This window comes from Artibeus jamaicensis, unplaced genomic scaffold, assembly GCF_021234435.1.
Source record: "Artibeus jamaicensis isolate MK-2021 breed Jamaican fruit bat unplaced genomic scaffold, CSHL_Jam_final contig_475, whole genome shotgun sequence".
In the NCBI taxonomy this organism is placed as follows: Eukaryota; Metazoa; Chordata; class Mammalia; order Chiroptera; family Phyllostomidae; genus Artibeus; species Artibeus jamaicensis.
In genome coordinates, this window is record NW_026521852.1 from 2,565,777 (window position 1) to 2,587,866 (window position 22,090).

Below are 22,090 nucleotides of genomic sequence, written 5' to 3' on the forward strand. Positions count from 1 at the left end.
CCTGGTCACAGGGCTCATTTCTGGGTCAGGTCCTACTTGTACTTCCAAGCTCAATTTCTCACGTGTCCAGTGAAATAGTATTATAAACAGTTACCGTATTTTGCCATGTATAACGTGCACCCACATTTTTGGCCCAAACTTGCAGGGAAAAAAATCTTTCATTTTAACTTTTCGATTCAATTATTTATTTATTAAATTAATTTCATGATTTTTATATTTACATTTAAATACTTGTTTTTGTATTATAAAGGAATTTTAGCATTTATTTTTAACATATTATGGTACAAGAAATTTTATGTAACAAATAATTACAAAACCTAAGGACAGATATAATGTATTTCAGGTATTGCCCACATGTAATGTACATTCTTATTTTGCCCTCAAAAATTTGGGCAAAAAAGTGCGTCCGATAGATGACAAAATACAGTAAGATGAAAGCACCAGGAAAAGTGTAGCTCGAGGTTAGATGGGAGTGGGGATGCTGGAGGGTGGGGGAGCAGCCCTGGGCCCCCTGGTGGTTTCTACAGGTTTAGTGCGAACCTCTGACTTTTGCTGGCTGGATGGGGCACCACAGGTACCTTTGCTGTTATCAGTATCCTGGTGGGTAACATCTGTCTGCAACTGGCCCCCGAGTCAAAATTCCGGGTCTTCAACAATGCCACCAATGAGAGCTACGTGGACACGGCAGCCATGGAGGCTGAGAGGCTGCACGTGTCAGCGACACTAGCCTGCCTGACCGCTGTCATCCAGGTGAGGGCAACAGCCACATCCCTGCCAGGGCCCCAGCCAGGAGGACAGCAGACCACCCTGCCGCTGACTCAAAGACCCAGCTCTGGCGTTAAAGCTGATTTAGGGCTCTACCTCCTCCCTCTTCCCCATTTTCAGGGCCACTAGAGACCTGGAAAAGCCAGATACACACCCACTCCCTCCAGGAGGTCCCTGAGACCAGCATCCACACCTGATAGAACCGCCCTGAGTTCATGACTGTCTCAAAGACTCGCTGCCTCTCTCTGCTCCCTTTCTGGAGCCTGGCTTCCTGCCAGCCCACTCCTCTTGTCTCCTAACATCTCTTGTTCCCCTCTCGCCTCCTCTGTTCGAGCCACAGTGTCACCTGCACAATAGGAACTTCTCCACCACACGCAAAGGGCTTCATGAAGGGAAGCAGCCTGGCAGAATGCGAGGGCAGGAAGCAACCTCGCAGGGCACCTTCCACTCATTCGTTCACTTAGTTAATGTTTCTTAGCTCTTCCACTGTGCCAGGAACTGGGCTAGGCTCTGGGGCCAAAAGATAAGTAAAAAAGAGGCCCCATTCTCCTGAGGCTCTCAGTCCAGCAGAGGAAGTAGCCATGTCAACAGATAAATTTGTAGCCAGTGAGATAAGCAGCATAATAGAGCTATGTACAAATAGTTTGAGGAACACTAAAAAGAGTTGGGAAAGGCCTCTCCTCAAAGAGAGGTGACTGACATTTCAGCCAAGCCTCACAGGACGACTGGAAGCTAACCAGTAAGCAAATGAACGAGGCGGGGAAGGGTGGTCCAGGCACAGAAGCATGCCCCCCAAGCACAGAGCCTCAGAAGGGCCTGGCTGACCAGGAAGAGCAAAGCCAGGAGTGCGGTGGGTCTAAAGAGCAGGGAGCCTTTGAGATGGGCCGGGGAGGAGGCTGGCGTGGGAGGCGTGGACCAGACAAGGAAGTCTGAGGTCTGTTCCCTAGGCAGTGGCTTCAGGTCCGATTGGCAGTGTAAAGATCATTCAGGCTATGGAGAAAATGATGGATGGGAGGTAGATTAGTATCAAGGCAGAGAACCTCCTGGGACAGGCAAGAGCAGTGACGGCCGAGACCAGTGGAGGCCATGGAGATGGGGTGGACCTAGGAACATTTTGCCAAGAGCAAAATTAACTGGGCTTGGCAATAGATGGGATATGAGAGGTGAGGGTGTGATGACTCCATGGTATTGGTTGGCCAACTGGGCGGACAGCAGTGTCATCCACCGACAGAGGTAATACCGAGGGAGGGCCAGTTTCATTGACAGATGAGGAAACTAAAGCCAGAGAGGTGTGGTGACAAAGAGGCCAGTGTCCCAAAGGGACCAAAGTTCTTCTGGCACAGTAAAGAGCAGGACAAGGTCACAAAGGACTCATTTCCCTGAAGCTGCTGCCGCCCAGGGCTGCATTGAACTTCAGCCCTGGGTTTAGATCAGGCAGCTGTGGAACTGCTGTCCCTCTCGGTCATTCCACCCCTCAGATGGGCCTGGGCTTCGTGCAGTTCGGCTTTGTGGCCATCTACCTCTCCGAGTCCTTCATCCGGGGCTTCATGACGGCTGCCGGCCTGCAGATCCTGATATCCGTGCTCAAGTACATCTTCGGACTGACCATCCCCTCCTACGCAGGCCCTGGGTCCATCGTCTTTGTGAGTCTAGGGCTGTGCCCTGAGAATGAGGAGGGGCTCAAGCTGGCAACACAGCCGAGCTCGCTGTTTCGATGAGTTGTGAGCTCCTTGTTGTGAGACGCTCTCGGGCAGGGGCCAGCTGGCCCCATGTTAGGAGAGAACGCTGAGGGAAGGCCACATGTGACCTGGAGGACACAGCAAGGGTCTCTGTGGTCAATCCCTGCAGAAAGGAGAGGTGCACTCTTTGTTGGTTCTCCCCCCCACTGCCTAGGAATTCCTTTCTTATGTTTAGTCTCTGCTCCACCCCCTGTAGCTTAAATCCTTTCTAGAGGAAGAGAAAGGGAATCAGCGTTCCTATCCCAGCATGTGCTCCAGACATGCCTTTTGGGAGAGGGTGGTAGAAAATGGCATGGCGTTTGTGCCGTGCCGTTAGACCAGGGTCTAAATTCCACTGTGGTGTGCCGCCATGAGCTTTGGGGACGTCCCTTCACCGAGACGCCAAGGGTGGGGCAGGGTGGGAGGAAGGGGTGGGAGCCCACAGGCATGACGCTCTCTCCACCAGACCTTCATTGACATTTGCAAAAACCTCCCCCACACCAACATCGCCTCGCTCATCTTCGCCCTCATTAGCGGTGTGTTCCTGGTGCTGGTGAAGGAGCTCAATGCTCGCTACATGCACAAGATCCGCTTCCCCATCCCCACGGAGATGATTGTGGTAAGGACCGTGCCGGTGCTGAGTGTGGAGGGTCATGTGAGAGGGGCCACGAGAAGAGAAACCCAGCTCCCGCCAGGGCCAGGGAGCCCCTGCCACCCTCACCCCCGTCCACTGTCAGCCAGTCAGACAAGAAGTGAGGAGTGAATCCCTTCCATCTCCCTGAATATGGCTCCCATTTTTCCTGTTCCATGGGGGTCTTCCCCTCAAAGAGGCAGGCAAGTGGGAACTGGGTTCCCCAGAGAAATGGGAGGCTTCGGAGAGACCCTTTCCCTGACCCCAACTTCAAACTAACCGCCATCCTCCACTTGGGGTTTGCAGGTGGTGGTGGCAACAGCTGTCTCCGGGGGCTGCAAGATGCCCAGAAAGTATCACATGCAGATCGTGGGAGAGATCCAGCAGGGGTGAGTCCAGGAGGCTGGAAAGCCTGGCACCGCCCCCACCTCACTCCCCACCAGGGCCCAAGCTCAGAGGCTGAGCTGGGACCAACTCTGTGAAAGTGCTTTATAAAGTCTATGACACTGACCGGTTGTGAACACTGTACTTATTATGGAGAAGAACCACACAAGAGGCCAGTGCTGGCTGTTTTATGAACAGTGAGTCTTAACTGCCCCGCTCCCCGCAAAGTCTCATTCAAGGGATGTTGTTAGAGCAATGCCTCTCTGATAGCCTTCACCTGGCTCTTCACCCTGTCCTAATGCATTGGCTTGTTGATCCACCTGAGCAGAAAGCTATTAGGATGAAGCAAATTCATTAAATATCCACTGTGTGCCATGTAGCAAGCTGGGCCTGGGAGGGGTCCGGCAAGGCTGTGCTGCAGAGTTGGAGCAGATGTGGGGGTGCTCACAACACGGGGGACTGGTGAGTGCAAACAGTCCAGAGTCTGGGCGTGAACAAACGAGGCCCTGCCAATAGCTGGCTCTGTGACCTTGGACAAGCTAGGTCTTCCAAGCCTCAGATTCCTAGTTTGTCAATGGGAGTGATAGCCTTACAGCTCTGTACTGAGGACTCAGGTTGCAAGGGTAACTCGCGTGAAACCCTGGCTCCCGGTGGGGTCCAGCTGGTCCCCGTGGGTTGCTGAAGGAGTCGGCACTGCCCTCCCTCTCCTCACACCCTTGGGCCCCGCCTCCTCTCTGGCTCCGTGGCAGGTTCCCCGCTCCTGTGCTGCCTGTGGTTTCACAGTGGAAGGACATGGCTGGCACGGCCTTCGCCCTGGCCATCGTGGGCTATGTCATCAACCTGGCTATGGGTCGGACCCTGGCAAGCAAGCACGGCTATGACGTGGATTCTAACCAGGTAAGTCCACCTACCCCGGCAGCACCGAGCAGGATGGGCCAGGGCTGACAGAGGCCAAGCAAGAGACATCTCGGGGCTCTGGGCTGAGGTGGGAAGGCTGCTTCCCACTGGGGTGAGGGCCTGTGACCCCAGAAGCTGACCTCTGCTTGACTGGGAGTGTTTGGCTTTATAGCAGTAGATCAGGCTCCAGGCCCAAGATCCAGCTTGCGTGGCCAACTAGGTTTGCTCTGTGCCCTGCCACCCCCCGCCACACTGTCACCACCCTATCCTACCCCTGTCCCCACAGGAGATGATCGCCCTGGGCTGCAGCAACTTTTTTGGCTCCTTCTTTAAAATCCACGTCATTTGTTGTGCTCTCTCCGTCACTCTGGCTGTGGACGGAGCTGGAGGCAAGTCCCAGGTGAGCGCTGGGCGAGGGGAGGAAGGGGTGGGGGGGGAACAGCACAGCTGCCCGAGAGGATCCTGGGAACCTGCATGCCAGCGGGCAGCTCCTGCAGCCTTCCTGTCCCTTCCCTAGTCTCCTCTCCACCAAAGGCATCTATCGGAAATGAATCAGCAATTCCCCCTATTCCCAACTCTTTCTCTGAACAGGTGGCAAGCCTGTGTGTATCTCTGGTGGTGATGATCACCATGTTGGTCCTGGGGTCCTATCTGTACCCTCTCCCTAAGGTAAGAGCCCAGCAAGAGCACAGAGGCCAGCAAAGAGTCCAGTAAGAGCGACCCCTACTGGTTATGCAGCACTTCACAGACGACCAAGTGCTGTCATTGACACACTCTGTCCTAATCTCAACCTGTGAAGTAGACAGACAACACAGGTTTACTGTCCCCATTTCACAGGTGAGGGAGATTGAGTCTGAGAGAGTCTGAGTGATGTGCCCACGGAGGTACAGCTCATAAATTCAGGGCGGCCCCAGCCTCCAGACCTCAGGGTTGATTCCCCAGGCTCTAGGTACGGACTACGAGGGTATGAGAGAAGAGGAGAAGGGTGACAATGGGGTCAGGGTGTGCCCCAGGGCTCTCTCCCCCGTGCTCTCCACCCTAAGCCTCGTGTGGAGATTAGGTGGTGCTCTGGGGGAAGTGCTCTGGAGCTCCAGCTCTGTCCTGCCGGGCTCCAGGGTCATGCGTTTCTATAGAAAGGGTAGGAAGAAGGGGACACTCCAGTGACAGGAACAATGTTCTGCTTCCCTAGTCTGTGCTAGGAGCCCTGATAGCTGTCAACCTCAAGAACTCCCTCAAGCAACTTGCCGACCCCTACTACCTGTGGAGGAAAAGCAAGCTGGACTGTGTAGGTATTGGGCGGCCTCAGTGGACCGGCCCGAGCCCCGCCCCCTTCTCCACCCTCAGGCCCTGTCATTTCTCCTGTGAATGATCTCTCTGGTCCGCTGCTTCCTAACCAGCACAGCCAAGTGCTAAGAGCTCAGGTTTGAAGTGAGACACCCTATGGTCAAATCCTAACTCAGACGCTTTGGGCTCTGTAGTCAGTAGCAAGTTCTTTAACCTCGAGTCTCAGCTTCCTCACCAGGAAAAGGGTATTTTATACTCTCTACCCCACCTAGGGTTGCTTATAAGGAAGAAATGAGACAATGCAAGAAAGAAGCACATTGTCCAAATTATATCTTGCTCTCAATGAAACTTAGCTATTGTTATTTTTTTGATGTATAGTTCCCAAAAAGGCAAAAATAAAGTTTTTTTGGATGGAAGGAAGGAAGGAAGGAAGGAAGGAAGGAAGGAAGGAAGGAAGAAAGAAAGAAAGAAAGAAAGAAAGAAAGAAAGAAAGAAAGAAAGAAAGAAAGGAAGAAAGGAAGAAAGAAAGAAAGAAAGAAAAAGAAATCTGGAACATAAAGCCAGCAGAGCAGGGTCTTAAGTGAGCTACCAGGCTTCTCTGGAGTCCTATTTTCCCATCCGTAATGGGGGTCGCAGTGCTGGCTGCGTCACACGTGGGCTCTGAAGGTCATCATGGGAAAGTGCCATGTGCCCACAGAGCACTCTGCAAACATGACTTCAGTTCTGATTAGTCACATTCTCGCCACATCTCCCACTGGGTAACAGTAAGGAAGCTACCACACATTGACGACACTGCACTAGCCCCACTTAAGCCTCACCGTAACCTACGCAAGAGGACTTACCACCTTTTGAGAGGACGAGACCAAGGCTCAGAGAGGTTACTAAGCTACTCGCCAGAGGCCGTGGAGGTAGTGATTGGTAGAGCCAGGGTTGGAACTCCAAGTGCTGGGCTCCAAACCTCGGGGCCGTATGGTCTCCTCAGGGAGCCAGAGAAGTGAGTGGTCCACCTGGAGTCCCTGGGTGAGTGAGTGAGTAACGAGAGAAATGAGGAAACCAAGGCCCCGCTTCCCAGCCCACAGCTCCGCTTTTCCCCACCCACCAATCTCTGGCCGTGGCAATTGGTCCCAAAATACTCACACAGTGCTTTGCATTTCCACCTGATCCTCACAACTCACTAGAGGAATTGGTCAGACTTATTTCCTTTAGAGAAATTTGGGGAACTCTAAAGGACTAGAGAGGGCAACTACCAAACTTGAATAATCCAATCCTGCCCCTCACCCACCAGGCCCCAAGCCACCAGGCCAGGAAGCACCCCAAAGCCCAAGTTGGGAATCACAGCCAAGGGGCAGATGGAAAGAGGGAGCTCATGTTTATTGGGAACCCACTGGGTACCCACCACTGGGCTTAAGCCCCTATGTTTCTTAACTTGTTAGTCCTTTCATGAAGCAAACGTTATTATTCCCCCTTTGTGGATCAGGCAACTAAGGCTCACGTTGCCAGGAAGTCAGTGAACAAAACTTGAACTCAAGACTGACCAAAGACTCTTGCTGTTATCATTATGCCCTCCAAGACCTATATGTGCTGGGCCTGTCTATTAAATGCCAGATAAGATCAGTGACCCACATTCAATCCAAGGGAAATGGGAAAACAGGAAAATGCAACCAAAGCACAAAAACATAAAACAGTGCAAAAATGGCATGCAAATGGAAGGGTGGGTCTGGGTTGTGCTAGCAGAGAATGGCCTTGGCTAATCCAGGAAGACTTCCTGAAAGAGGCAGTTTTCTTCCCAGGTCTGCTTTGACATCTCTCTCCCTCACAGTGTGTCTGGGTGGTGAGCTTCCTCTCCTCCTTCTTTTTGAGCCTGCCTTATGGTGTGGCAGTGGGTGTCGCCTTCTCCGTCCTGGTTGTGGTCTTCCAGACCCAGTTGTAAGTAACAGCCCCTCCCCCAAGACACAATGGGGGGCCCCAGGGCCAGCCTGCCAAGGGCTCCCATGCTGAGGCCTGGCCCAGCCCACCTCACTCTGCCGCCCTCTGGGCCAAGCCCTGGAGGCACTGCCAGGTCTGAGGAAGCCCAACCCATCCAGGACTAGGCTATCTCACTTCCCATATCCTGAAAACACCAAGTAAGCCATCATGGTCTTGGAGGGCTGGGGGGTGAGGGGGATGCAGAGAAAGTAGAGGAAGAGCAGGTGGGTAAGACTCAGTGTCCTTCCAAAGGCACTGCCAGACACCAGACCAAATGGGACCCCACCCCATGTTCTTCCTATAAAGAGATTAAGCACAACAGTCCAGGGGCTCCAGGCCAGGGGAGGAAGGATGCTGAATGTTAGGGAAACCCTGCCTTCTCCTCTTGAGAACTCAAGAGCAGGAAATGGTGACTTTCAGGACTCTTAAGCTTGTCACCATGTGCACCTCCACTCCTTCTGCCTGCCGAGCCCCTGTCTGGGAGCTCTGTTGAGGGCCTGTCACCTCTCTGGTTGCAGCTCAGCCAGCAGGCGTGCGTCTCCAGTGCAGAAAGACACACACAACAAGCCCAGGGGTGAGGCAAGGACCCCCTCCTGCCCTGCCTTAGCCTCACCTCCACCTCAGCTCCCACTAGGTCCATTTGCTCTTAGCATCCACTCAGATTTTCTTCTTCTTCATCCAGTCGAAATGGCTACGCTTTGGCCCAGGTCATGGACATGGACATTTATGTGAATCCCAAGACCTACAATAGGGTGAGTAATCTAAGCCTATGGCCTTTCTCTTTTGCCCTGCCCCACCCCAGATAAAAGAGGGCTTAAAAAACACATCAATAAAGACATTTCTAAGGACTTCCACCAAGATGGAGCCGTAGGTGGGAATACTTTTCATCCTCGCACAACCAAATCTAAAAACAACAAAGTTTTAACAACAATATACACAACCAAACTACACAGAAAATCGAATACAGAGTCCAGAAATAAGGGACCACTCAGCTAAACCGGTGAGAGGGACGAAACCAGCAATGGAGCCAAACGGGCAAAAAAGATCTGGCGGTGCACAGGCAGCCGGGGTCGCGTATCCCAGGCGTGGGCTAGCTATGGGCGGAACCCAGGGAAGAGGCACTGCTGGCTGTCTGCAGTCGGTCACGCATTTGCATGCAGATAAACCAGTGAAGAGGCGAGCGTTGTGCAGGTCTCAGCGACTAGCGCAGGGCGGCAGACTCACACATTTGCGCTTGGATAAGCAGGCAGGGGCGAGCGGTGAGGTGGCCTGGGCGAGCGGAAAGGACACCATTGCTCCCTCTCTGACCCTGCCCCACATACAGCATCACAAACCTGCGACCTGGGGGGCCCCGCCCCAGTAAACACCAAGGAGCTTCTCCTTGTATGTAACAGGCAGGAACACATCAAAACATGGCTCAAGAACAACTCAGAGCCCCAGAGGCGATAAATCTAAGCGATGAAGAAATAGCCAAACTTTCAGATGCACAGTTCAAAACACTGGTGATCAGGATGCTCACAGAATTGGTTGATTATAGTCACAAATTAGAGGAATATATGAAGGCTAAACTAATTGAAATGAATGGAAATGCACAGGAAACCAATAATGGAAAGGAAACTGGGACTCAAATCAAAGAAGTGGACCAGAAAGAGGAAAAAAATGACCAAACAGAAAAATATAAAGAAACAAGAATTCAAAAAAAATGAGGAGAGGCTTAGGAACCTCCAGGACATCTTGAAACGCTCCAACATCCGGATTATAGGGGTACCAGAAGGGGAAGAGGAATAGCCACGAGTGGAAAACTTATTTGAACAAATAATAAAGGAGAATTTCCCCAATATGGCAAAGGAAATAGACTTCCAGGAAGTTCAGGAAGCTCAGAGTCCCAAAGAAGTAGGACCCAAGAAGGAACACACCAAGGCACATCATCATTACATTAGCCAAGATTAAAATGAAAGAGAGAATTCTAGAAGCAGCAAAAGATAAGGGGACAGTCACCTACAAAGGAGTTCCCATCAGACTGTCAGCTGATTTCTCAAAAGAGACATTACAGGCAAGAAGGGGCTGGAAAGAAGTATTCCAAGTCATGAAAATCAAAGACCTACAACCAAGATTGCTCTATCCAGCAAAGTTTTCATTTAGAATGGAAGGACAGATAAAGTGCTTCTCAGATAAGATCAAATTCAAGGAGTTCATCATCACCAAGCCCTTACTATATGAAATGTTAAAGGGACTTACCTAAGAAAAAGAAGATAAAAAATATGAACAGTGAAAGGACAGCAAACTTACAGTTATTAACAACCACACCTAAAACAAAAGCAAATTAAGAAGACAGCTAGATCAGGAGTGAACCTTAGAAATGAAGATCACATGGAGGGTTAGCAACAGGGGAGTGGGAGAAGGAGAAGGGGGGAGAAGGTACAGAAAATAAGTAGCATAGACAGTAGATAGAAAATAGATAGGGAGAGGGTAAGAATAGTAGGGGGAATATAGAATCTAAAGAACTTGAGACATGTGTTCATGAACTAAAGGGGGGAGAATGGTGGGGGAGGGGTGTGCAGGGTGGAGGGGAACGGAGGAGGGGAAATCGAACAAATGTAATGGCATAATCAATTTAAAAAAAGTTAAAAAAAAAAAAAAAGACATTTCTGCTACCTGAACTCCATCTCCCTGTCACAGGTCCAGGAAATCCAGGGGATCAAGATTGTCACTTACTGTTCTCCTCTCTACTTTGCCAACTCAGAGATCTTCAGGCAAAAAGTCATTGCCAAGGTGAGTCTCAGTCCTCCGGTGACCAGAAAGACTGGACAAAGAGTGGACAAGAGGAGGAGGAAAGGAAGCTGGGAGCCAAGGGCAGGTCTCCTTCAAAGAGGCTCAAGTCAAGCCTGCTATTGATTCTTCCCTATAGACGGGCGTGGACCCCCAGAAGGTATTGCTGGCCAAGCAAAAATACCTCAAGAAGCAAAAGAAGGGGAGAGCGATGCCCACACAACAGAGGAAGTCTCTATTTATGAAGACCAAGGTAAACTGAGGCTAGGAACCGCTCATGCCCTCTCTGATCTTGGACCCTCGAGCCCCTCCTCCTAGCACCCTTCGAGGCAAAGACAAAAGTCTCTGTGGGCATTGCTTGGGGCCACTCACCCTTCTTATCCTTGGGTGAGGGGATGCCAACACCCATGTCCCCCAATTCTTTGTTTAAGATAAGATATGGCCCATGGACTTATCGGCAACCCCAGGAGGGAAGCAGCAGTGAGTTTCCTGGGGTGCCCAGCCAACCCAGAGCAGCATGGTGGAGGTGGGTGTGGGAGTTCCAGGGAGAAACAGACAGGCACAGACAGATGCAAAAAAGAGCGGAATTATTTCCAAAGGTTTGTGGCTTCAGTGCCTCTCCTAGAGGGTCCTATAACTTTGTCCAGGTTGTGAGGGACCAAGCTGCAGGCCCTGCCTAAGGAAAGGGCCTTGGGAGATGCCTCTTCCGTGAGGATTTCAGGGCTGGCATTCATCATGATCAGACTCAGTGATTCTCCCACACCTGCGGCTCCTCAGCCCCACCTGAGCCACAGCAAAGTCCAGTTCAGTTTGCTGACTGCCACCCCGCCCCCCGCACCCTCCAGACTGTCTCCCTGCAGGAGCTCCAGCAGGACTTTGAGAACCCCTCCCCAACTGACCCCAACAACAACCAGACGCCTGCTAATGGTGCCAGCGTGTCCTACATCACCTTGAGTCCTGACAGCCCCCCAGCTTCTCAAGGCGAGCCACCGGCCCCTGCCGAGACCTCCAGTGAGCCCAGGCTGGCCAGTGTCCCACCCTTCATCACTTTCCACAGCCTCATCCTTGACATGAGTGGGGTCAGCTTTGTGGATCTGATGGGCATCAAAGCCTTGGCCAAGGTGAGGCCCTCCGGCAGAGAGAGCTCCAGTCGCCCCCCCATGCTCACCCTCACCCCTGCTCGACAACACTTCCTTTTCTTGGAGCATTTACTGTGACAAGCTGAAGGAGGGCGCATGCCAAAGAGACTCAGGGTCCTTAAGGATCCCTTTTTCCCAGACGTGACTAGGACAAGATGCTCCATGTGGAGCAGGCCCAGAGAGCCCAAGACAATGAGTGGCTGGACAGGGAGGCCAGACCCTGCCGTTCCACCCTCCCCTCACACCCCTTGCTAGCAGAAGCCATCCCAAGTTCCTTCTCAGGCCACCAGGAGCCACCCCAGGGTCCTCTGAGTAGAGTCCAGCATGGCCCTGGTGCACGGTCTGCTGCTCCTTCCCACACTCACCCAGACCCTACAGCATCAGCTGGTTCCTGTTGGCTGAGAAGGGAAGAAATATCTGTGCCCCAACCTCCACCAAACAGGCAGCCCACGGGACCCCTTGAATAAATGAATTCATCTGACAGCTTTTCAGCGACTGTCTCCAAGGGCTGAGTCAGCCAACCTCGGAGTTGGCTCTGATGAGGAGAATGGAGGGAACAGAGTATGAGGGCTGACATCACTGTGGCCAGGTGCACAGAAGCTCCAACCCAGCTGGGGGCTCAGACGGCTGAAACTCTAGCCTGCCCAGGCCTTGGGCCTCCCTTTCAGCTTTTGCCCAAAGCCACCAAGTCGGGAAACAGGTGAAGTCTGGGAATCTAAGCTACTGAAGGAAAAGATCTGGCCCCATCAGAAGGAGCTATGGCTACTTGAAGTGCCCACCTCCTAGGCAAAGCCCCACTTCCTCTCCAGTGAGAAGTGGCGTGCTTTGCTGCTATTTTTATCTTCGGCTGCCAGGGCTCTCAGGGTTGCTTATTTGTTTGGCTTCCCCTCTGAAGTGGGTTTTGTGAATCACTTTTGAGACCACTCCAAACATTCCTTTCCTTTTTGTCTCCCTATCCCGATGCTGGCAGCTGAGCGCCACCTATGGGAAGATCGGTGTGAAGGTCTTCTTGGTGAACATCCACGGTAAGGGAAGCAGGACATTTAGGGGATGAAAAGGCCAGCGAGGAGGTGAGGTGGGAGCAGGTTGGAAGGATGATGAACAATGAAGGGGGTGAAAATGAAAGCACCCATACACTCCCCCAAACTACTGTGTGCTCATAAGACCTTTAGACACAAGTCAGAAGAGACTGCGGCCAGACTGTGCAGACATCCCAGGGAACTCAGTAGCAGGGTGGGAGGCCGTGGGGCTAAGAAAAGACAACTAGGATTCTAATTTTCCCCCACCACTAACTTGCCATATACCTTTGGCCAAGTCATTTTATCTGTCTGGGGATTAATTGTCACCTATGTAAAATAAGGGGATTAATTAGATAAATTTGGGGGCTCTTCTCTGCCTCTGAAAGTTTGTGAATAATAAAACACGCACATACTGTCACTCCCCAGGAAACATAGATATGCAGTTTTCTATGCATGCAGTCTCCAAAGGGCACGTATACACAGCCAGAGGACGTGTCCACATTGCAGTGGACTTCCACGTTGTTAACGCACACATCGAGCACAGGGACATGGACACACAGCAAGTACACACAGACAGGCAAGCAAACGTGAAGGGACACATATTCACACAGCCCGCTCCCCACAGAGGCTCAGCCCTTCCAGGGGGTTTGAACAGCTTCAGAACCGGCCTGAGCAAGTCCCAGGCTGATGCAGACCCTGCTGTGGGAGAGAGAATCTGTGACAGCAGGACCGCTGCACATGCGCTCCAGAGTTAGAATCAGAGGGTTCCTCCCACCTCACTGACACTCCTCAAAAAATCGGCTTTAGGATTCAGTAGGAGTAAGAGCACTGCCACACACTGAAGTTGCAGGAAAGTTCTGGGAAAGCAGGAGAAAGGACGGACCCTCAGATGATAGAATTGGCAGCAGCTCCCCTCATGAACATTTGTAGCCTTTCTCTCTCCAATGGCCACAAAGTACTGACTCCCATAAAACTGCTTCCTTGTGCCGGGTAGAAGGTTCAACATCTCCAAGCTCATGTTGCCCTCTGCTGTCCAAAATTGATATTGCAAGGCCAATGCCACAGCCCTTGGAGGCCAGGAGAGCAACCTTCAGGCCTCTCCTATCCTCTCACCAACCTCCCCCACCCCAGGCTCCAATCCACAATGGCTGTCATCTTTCCTCCTTCCAGCCCAGGTGTACCGCGACATTAGTCATGGGGGTGTCTTTGAGGATGGATGTCTAGGACGCGACCACATCTTTCCCAGCATACACGACGCAGTCCTCTTTGCCCAGGCAAATGCCAGAGAAGTGTCCCCAGGACATGATTTCCAAGAGGTAAGGTCTGGGCGCCTGGGGAATCCTCGGCCTCTGGACACTGAACTAGCAGGACCAGGGGGCATTAGAAGAACACAGGAGAAGTTCGGTGCTCCAAAACCAATTCCGAACCTGCTTCCTTACCTGTAGAACGGGCGCCCTAAAATGACATTACCTACCGCAAAGCATTTTTCTTTGGTTTCTGTTTTAGGAAGAACTGATCGTTATACCTTTTATGGCACTTGAAAGCACTTTTGTATATTGTAAAATCTTTCATTAATATTAATGTCCAGATAACAACAAAAACAAAAAGAAAGAAATGAAACAAATAATGTCCAGGCCCACAGATACTCCAAGCCTACTTACTCGGTGAGGCCCCTGCTGTGGCTGGGCTCACCCTGCCTTCTCCTCTCTAGACCAGGCTGGGCAGTGGGGGCGCGGGCGGGGATAAGCACGCCTGTTTTAATTTAACAGAGCCTGGAGACTTCAGGCTGGCGATGAACAAAGAGATTAAATCTGCGTCTTGTCTCAGTTTCTTGACATTTAATTTACTAGCTCAGTAAGTGGTATGCAAATGAGCTACAAGTAACACTGTCTAGGACTTCACAAAGCAGAGGAGGCAGGAAAAGTCCACCCCACTGGGGTTCCTGCCCAGGCTTTCCTTGCAACCGGCCACCTCCCAGTGTCCCCTCCCAGCTCAGCCTCTGTCCTCCCAAGATTCCGTGTCCCGGCCCTCGATAAAACCCTCCCCGCCATCTATGGGTCATAGCAAAGCCTTTTCTGGCCAGAGAGCAACCATTTGCTCTTTGCTTTAAGAGACCGATGAAGGTGAAGCCATCTGTTCTAAGTGCTGAAAGACTCCCGGGGACACACGGAAGCCTGGCTCCCACCCCAGACACAGAGGGAACCCACGCAGGGGCACAGCCCACCCACCTCATCCACATGGCAGGAAGAGGGAGAATCTGGAAGGATCCTCACTAGTTACTGTACAAATAATGTCCAGTTATTACAGTTTGTGTATTTAAAATAATTTAAATTATATGTCATACATTTACATATCGCAGAATACATCCATATGTATAAATTACACCACACCTCTTCAACAGCATGGTGAGCGGAAAGCCAGCAGAGAGTTTGATTACCCTACTTTTACACATGAGGAAGCAGAGGGAAATAGATTCGTCAAGGTCAGGCAGCTGGCATCTGTCGTTGTAAGCCAGGTAAACCTTCCCTGCTTCTAAAATGTCCACAGTGGGCAGGCCCTGGTGCACGCCTGCCTGGTGTAGCAGGAACACAGGGGCAGTGCTGAACTTTGTGAAGCAGGAAAGGGAGGGGTAAGGAGGAGAGCCATTGTGCGTCAAGAAACATGGTGTCCACCCAAAGCCTGTCGTTTGCACCAAACTTCGTCATTCAGTCATGGAGCTCATTCTGCACATTTTTTCCCTCTAGGCTCCAGTGGACCCTGAGATCTCCTTATATGGTTCGGAGGAGAGACCTGGCTACTGGGATTTAGAGCAGGTAAGCTTAGGGGCAGAGGGTGGGGGGCTAGAAGGAGGAAATAGGAGACCCTCTCGAATCCAAGGTGTTCAATGGGCTCTCTCACATTCAGGCCAGAACAGTCACCTTGAAGTCAACATTTCTTTCTCATCTTTCTTTTAATAGCAGATTTTAATTCTTCTCACTCCCTGAAAGGCACGGGGATGGGGGGAGGGGCATCTATTCTTAACTCTCTAACACATCAACCACATGATCCTGGGCAAGCTACCCAACAACGCCAGGCCTCAGTTTTTATCACTGCAGAATAAGGGAAATGTGAGTAAGACCTGGCCCGTCCTCCTCACAAGATTGGCAGGGGATTCCTTTGTTCTTTCATTAATTCAGCAGATATTTTTGGAGTTCCTACTGCTTGCCTACACAGTTCCAGGGTGGGCATATGGCCATGAGCAAAACAAAGACCCCGGCCCTTAGGAAACTCGTATCCTGGTAGGGTCAGATGGATTCTAAGGATGCAGGTTCTAGTGGGACAAATACTACTGCACGTGAGCAGGCCTTAAAAGCCAAGAACTCTGCAGATGGGAGGGGTTAGTATCCCCACAGGGCCTTATGGTCCCAATAAGAAGAGTAGCACTACCTCAATGCCCCTAATTAGCAGAAACCAGATAGAAATAACATTGAACTTTAATGCTTCTTCCCCTTTTTTGTGGGTGTAAGTTTCATGGCCCCCAAGCACACCCCTGCATGCTGACGGCATGTAGGAGGCATGAAGAAATGCAGCCAGAGCCACAAGGGCTTAGCAGGCTGATTTCTAGGCCCCTTTGGAATCTCCAGAATGTTCCAAACTCCTGGGCAAAACCAAACTAGTTTATCAGAGCCAGAAAGGACTGTCAGTCTTATCTGATCTCAGCCCTCGTTTTACCTAGTAATGGGAGTGAAGCCACAAAAGGGGAGGGGTATGTGGAAGGTCACACCAAGGACACTCCAAATTAGAGTGCAGGCATCTTCTCCTGTCACCTCTGGACCTATTCTCCCTTAGGCTGACCCTGTTCTCATACACTCAGGCACACACATGCACACTCACATACACATTCATATGTATACTCAAGCCCTCACACATTCACACACACATTCCACTCAAACCCTCAACACTCACACTCACACTCAAACCCAACACACTCACACTCACTCACAATGCTACTTTCTGGCCAGGGGTCCATAAGGTTACCTCTTGGCCGCAGCCCTTCTGAACCCAACACGTCTAAAGCAGCTCCTTCCACGCCCCTCTCCTTCCCCACAGGAGATGTTCGGGAGCATGTTTCACACAGAGACTCTGACCGCCCTGTGAGGACCCAGCAGTTCCCATGCTGCCTCCAGAGCGCACGGCACCTGAGACTTCACGAAGCATGAGCCTGGGAAAGCAGCAGACGGCAGGTACAGGAGAGCACTTCACCAGGACCTCAGCTCCTCTCTCTTCTCCTCCTCCTTCTCTCTTGTTCCCCTACCTGCCTCCTGGCACCTCTGGAGTGAGCCAGTCCCCGAAGCAGGGAGAGCCACCTCTTCACCCTTTGCTGATCCTCATGGCCCTGACCAGCAAGTGTCCTGTTGACGGGAGCCCCTGACTGCTGGGCTTGAAGCATGAGCCAAGAACAGAATGGAAAGTGCAACTACTGACTTAGAGTACAAGTTTCCAAAGTGGCCTTGGGCCTGCATGGCTTGGCGTCAAATGGTGTCAAGCTACCACAAGACACAGGGACAGACTTGGCTTAGGATTCTGTTGCTGCCCCCCCTCCCAGCTGCCCCAACTCTGTTCCCAGTAGCTCTGCCCCTCTGGAACCACGTGCTCCCCACAACCCAGGCATCTCTGTCTTGGTGACTACGTCACTGCCTCCTCGTGTCCAGGCAGCTGGGACCTCCGTGCTATTCAACACAGCAGACTTAGCCCTGGGAAGTGTCCAAAGCCCTCAAGGCCAGCCAGAGCTACCTCCCCAGGGGCAGTCCACCAAGGATCTGCCCCAGCTTCCCAAAACATTATCATTCCCCCTCCCCTCAGGGGCTGCTCTCTTCCACTTGAGATGGTAGAAACCTGAAAGGGAGAGGAGGGTAGCTGGCAGAATCCTCTGGCAACCTAGCAACAGATACAAGTTATTTTCCACAAAAGCTTTTGGGATTCCCTCTTTGTATCAGAGATGGGAGTGGGGACGCTGGTGCCAATTTAGGGCAACTAGTGGACCCTGAGTGGGCCGGGACAGCCCCCCTGCCCTCACGGCCCATCAGGGAAATGTCTCCCCGACCTGAGAAATATCCTTTGTCCTTCTTCACTTGGCAAAGAGCCAATGAATTTATCTCTTCCCTATCTACTTGGGGCCTGAATCCCTCATTCGGGCAGGGGAACATGCCCCCCCAAAGGCCGGCCGCATCCCCCAACCAGGCACAGAACACGGAGAAGGGCTGACCCAGACTGGATCTTCCTCCACCGGGAATTCCTTCACTAACTCAGGACCTGCAGCCGCCTCCTTCTAGGAAAGCTGAGAAAGGGGATTAAGTTCTCTATGTACATGAGGAGGTAACAAGAGGAACCCCACGGTGACTTGAAAATAAATAGGTCCCGTGTGCCAGTGTTTGGGAAAACGGCCATGCACGTGCACAGAACACCTCTTGGCCTCTCCCCACTGCTCCTGCCAGGCTCCTTAAACTCAATGACCCCTGCCTAACAGGTTGGGCTGGCCCAGCCTGGAAAAGCACCCCAATTCCTAACTTCAGCCTGATCTGCATTGTGTGTCTGTGTGTTGAGTGAGCCAGTCCGCTAGCAAGTCTTCTCAGAGTTAAAGCAGGGGGGCTGGCGAGGAGCCAGCAGATTCTTGGCGCACAAGCATTGCTTCTCTGTGAATTCATTATGCCATCTGGCTGCCAGTGGGACTCAAAACTTGGAAGGCAGAAGAAAATGTTATCTGGGATTCACAATGCCCAGCACCCATAGTGCCAAATTCCAGGAAGACAAGACCTTAGCCAATGGCAACTCACCCTCCCCTATTTCACCTCCTTCAAAGTCTAGCTCCACCCTACTGGATGGAAAAAGATCACAGTTTCAGGACATTCCAAGTCAAGAGGTCCCCTTTGAACCAAGTGTTTCTATCCATCGAGGACTCAGTGAAGTCTCCATGAACCACCAGACCGGCCTCCGACTTAGAGAGGGTGGCTGACTCGCAGGGGCCTGCAGTGGGGGCTCAGGCAGGGACCCTGCCACGTGTCCCGTGGTGTATACGCACTCACAGGGCCCACAGTGGAGGTAAGATTAGAACACATGGGGGGGAGAAAGACATTAAAGAAAACTTTGCTTTTAGAACGCTTTGGAAAGAACACAGATTCACACAGACCACTCTCTGGAAATTATTGAAGCAGAAAAGGAGGGCAAGGTAGTGAACTAATCTAGAATTTCAGTCCTTTTAAATGTTCTTAGTGATACTGACCTGTGATGATGTGGTTCCGGGAAGGCTGGGACTCTTGAGATATTTGTGTAATTTATTTAATTTAAACACCATTCTCCTTTTTGGTAATAAAGTGCTTTTGAAATGTGAACAAATGCATGTACTGGGGTGGTTTTCCAGAACAAGTCGCCTCCGGGGAAAGCTGGCCTTGCTTTGCGTTGCCCTGGGGGAAGGGAGCAAAGGGAACTAAGACTTCACCAGGAGTCTCTCAGCCCCTCGGCGGGTTCTGGTTTTCTCTCCAGAGAATGAATAGACTCCATGATCCAGCCAAAGGGCAGAGACCAGAGTAAGAAGACTAAGGGATGCACACACGCAGGACCAGTTCCCAGAGCTCACTCTGTGACTTTGGTGCCTGCCAGGGACGCAGGAGTCCCATCACCTCTCTGTATACCCTTCACATCACCTCTCTGTATACCCTTCACATGCTCATTCCACATTCATGCAATTTCTGTTCAGGGCCAGTCCCATCACCAGCCAGCAAAGCTTTCACAAGGCTTCACATGGGGGAGCACATAATCTAATCCCAGCTTTTCCTCCCCACTTTGTGAGGCAATGTAAGTAATGTAAAGCCAGGGGACTCGAGTGTCCAACAAGCTAGCTTAACTGCCAATGTTGTTTGCTAACAGTGGGAAATGGAAGGAAATAAGAGGAATCAGAAAAACAGCAAAGGCACGAAGGAGACAGAAATACGATAGGTGGAAAGAGATGGACTAGAGATAAAGCAAAAAGGGAAGGAAGATGAGTGGTCAGCAGGACAGAGATCAGAAAAGCAAGAAACAGGAGAAATATGTGAAAAAGAGCATATTGCAGAGGCAGAGAAGTCAGTGAGTTCTAAAATGATGTTTATGTTAAATAATATAATCTTCCTTTATTCTGCTATTCAGCTGCCCGGCAAGATCTGAGTAAATTAGCAGGTAATATCATCCCTCCCATTTGAATTTTATGTATCCTGTATACAGCCCTTAGCCTGAATCCCTCTGGAAAGAGAACCCGAGACAAAACTTTGCGTACAGTTATTGGGAACCGCCCCGGGAGCAGGCTTGAAGGCAGGAGGTGTGCAGCAGGCAGAGAGGGAAAGGGGACAGAGGGAGTTACTTCGGGAGCCGGTAGCCGGGGAGGGTGACTGGGGCTCCACCCATCTCCAAACTGTCCCAAAGAAACACGTGCCCACCATTCTTGTTGCCATTGATGGAAGTGATCCCTTGGGTATTAACTGTCCAACAGTTGCAGGTTCCATGGGTCTGAGTGCAGAGCAGGTCCCAAGGTGTCCCATGCTGTGGCCTCAGGGAAGCCACCTCGGGCAGGAAGGGAAGAGCGCGTGCGGCTCCAGGGAGCTCCTGCTGGTGCAGGCTGCTTAGAACTGCTCCCTCAGCAGAGGCTCGGTGGGAGAGTTTTCAGGAGCACATGTACAGCTTCTGAGTCGGATGCATTTCTTTTTTAACTTTTATTTTTTAGAGAGAGGAGAAGGGAAGGAGAAAGAGAGGGAGAGAAACATCAATATGTGGTTGCCTCTCACACACCCCCAACTGGGGACCTGGCCAGCAACCCAGGCATGTGCCCTGACTGGGAATAGAACTGGCAACCCTTCAGTTCACAGGCCAGCACTCAGTCCACTGAGCCACACCGGCCAGGGCTAGATGCATTTCTTTAACCACTCACTGTTACAAGCTTGTTTATCTTTTGTATAAAACTGCAACATGACTGTAGCCATATTTGGGAGCAGTGTCAAACATCTGTAGGATGACCATCTCACCTTTCTGAACTGGAACAGAGTACCTCAACACGGTGAATGCCTCAGCATGGTCTCTAATGCCATTCCTTTCTCAGCGGGGCAAAGACTCCTCGGTGAAATGGCTGACTCCAGGGCCAGGGCTGGGGAGGTACAAAATGAGTCCGGAACGGGGTTTTATGCCAGAAAGTAAGGACTCGTTCAAAGAGACAACAGGAGCACGTTCCGAGGTCACAGGGATCAGACAGAAGCACCTTCCAGCCAAACGGAAACACCTACTCGGATTTGTGGCACAAATCCGAGCACCTACATAATTAAATACAACAGTGAATTTTAAACCACTGAAAGAACAATTGAGGCCCTGGCTGAGTGGCTCAGTTGGTGGGAGCATTGTCCCATACACCAAAGATTGTGGGTTCAACTCCCAGTCGGGGCACATAAGGGGTACAATCCCATTTACAATCGCACCCAAAAAAATACTTAGAAATAAATGTAACCAAGGAGGTAAAAGACCTATACTCAGAGAACTGTAAAGCACTGGAAAAAGAAATAAAATGCAAATAAATGGAAGCATATACTATGTTTACAGATAAAAAGAATTAGCATCATTAAAATATCCATACCCCAAAGTTATCTAGACTCAGTGCAATTCTTGTCCAAATATGGCATATTTCCCAGAACTAGAACAAGTAATCCAAAAATTTATATAGAACTACAGAAAAACCTGAACTGTCTCAGCAATATTGAGAAACAAGGACAAAGTTGGGGGTATCACACTACCCAATGTCAAACTATACTACAAGTCAATAGTAATTAAAACAGCATGGTACTGCCCTGACCAATGTGGCTCAGTTGGTTAGGCAACATCCGGCAAAGTGAAAGTTAGCCAGTTCAGTTGCTGGTCAGGTCACAGGCCTGGGTTGTGGGTTCAGCCTCCAATCAGCATGAATGACAAGCAACAAACCAATGTTTCTCTCTACAATTGATGTTTCTCTCCTCCCTCCCTTCCTATCTCTCTAAAAATAAATTTAAAAAATTTTAAAAACCAGCTTGGTACTGCCATACAAACAAACATATAAATCAATGAAACAGAACAGAGAGCTCAGAAATAAACACACATCTATATGGTCAATTAATATTCGACAAAGGAGGCAAGAACATACAATGGGGTAAAGATAGTCTATTCAATAAATGATGCTGGGAAAATTGGACAAATACATGTGAAAAATGAAACTAGACCACCTCCTTACACCATAGACAAGTATAAACTCAAAATTATTTAAAGATTTAAATGGAACATTCAAATCCATAAAAATCCTAGAGGAAAGCATAGGCAGTAAAACCTCTGACATTCGTCTTAGCAATATTTTTTTTCTGATTTATTTCCTTGGGCAAAGGAAACAAAAGAAAAAATAAACAAATAAGATTACATCAAACTAAAAATTTTTTGCCTAGAAAAGGAAATCATAAAAAAAAGAAGCAATCTACTAAATGAGAGAACATATTTGCCAGT

General features: G+C 50.6%; 1 protein-coding gene across 2 annotated transcripts in view; it reads left to right on the forward strand.

Annotated features, from left to right (window-relative positions):
- SLC26A9 (solute carrier family 26 member 9) overlaps window positions 1-18,931 on the forward strand; it is a 29,176-nt gene extending 10,245 nt beyond the window's left edge. The window contains exons 5-21 of one of the 2 annotated variants that reach the window (XM_037155427.2): window positions 575-750; window positions 2,244-2,408; window positions 2,950-3,102; window positions 3,421-3,503; window positions 4,248-4,395; window positions 4,682-4,795; window positions 4,987-5,064; window positions 5,585-5,680; window positions 7,499-7,605; window positions 8,327-8,396; window positions 10,324-10,416; window positions 10,553-10,666; window positions 11,259-11,534; window positions 12,523-12,577; window positions 13,742-13,887; window positions 15,316-15,384; window positions 16,661-18,931. In XM_037155427.2, coding sequence (XP_037011322.2) covers window positions 575-750; window positions 2,244-2,408; window positions 2,950-3,102; window positions 3,421-3,503; window positions 4,248-4,395; window positions 4,682-4,795; window positions 4,987-5,064; window positions 5,585-5,680; window positions 7,499-7,605; window positions 8,327-8,396; window positions 10,324-10,416; window positions 10,553-10,666; window positions 11,259-11,534; window positions 12,523-12,577; window positions 13,742-13,887; window positions 15,316-15,384; window positions 16,661-16,708 — 1,991 coding nt within the window. In that variant the 3' untranslated portion in view covers window positions 16,709-18,931. The remainder of the gene's footprint in view (window positions 1-574; window positions 751-2,243; window positions 2,409-2,949; window positions 3,103-3,420; window positions 3,504-4,247; window positions 4,396-4,681; window positions 4,796-4,986; window positions 5,065-5,584; window positions 5,681-7,498; window positions 7,606-8,326; window positions 8,397-10,323; window positions 10,417-10,552; window positions 10,667-11,258; window positions 11,535-12,522; window positions 12,578-13,741; window positions 13,888-15,315; window positions 15,385-16,660) is intronic. The other variant, XM_037155428.2, reaches the window with a different exon arrangement.
- Window positions 18,932-22,090: the final 3,159 nt, after the last annotated feature.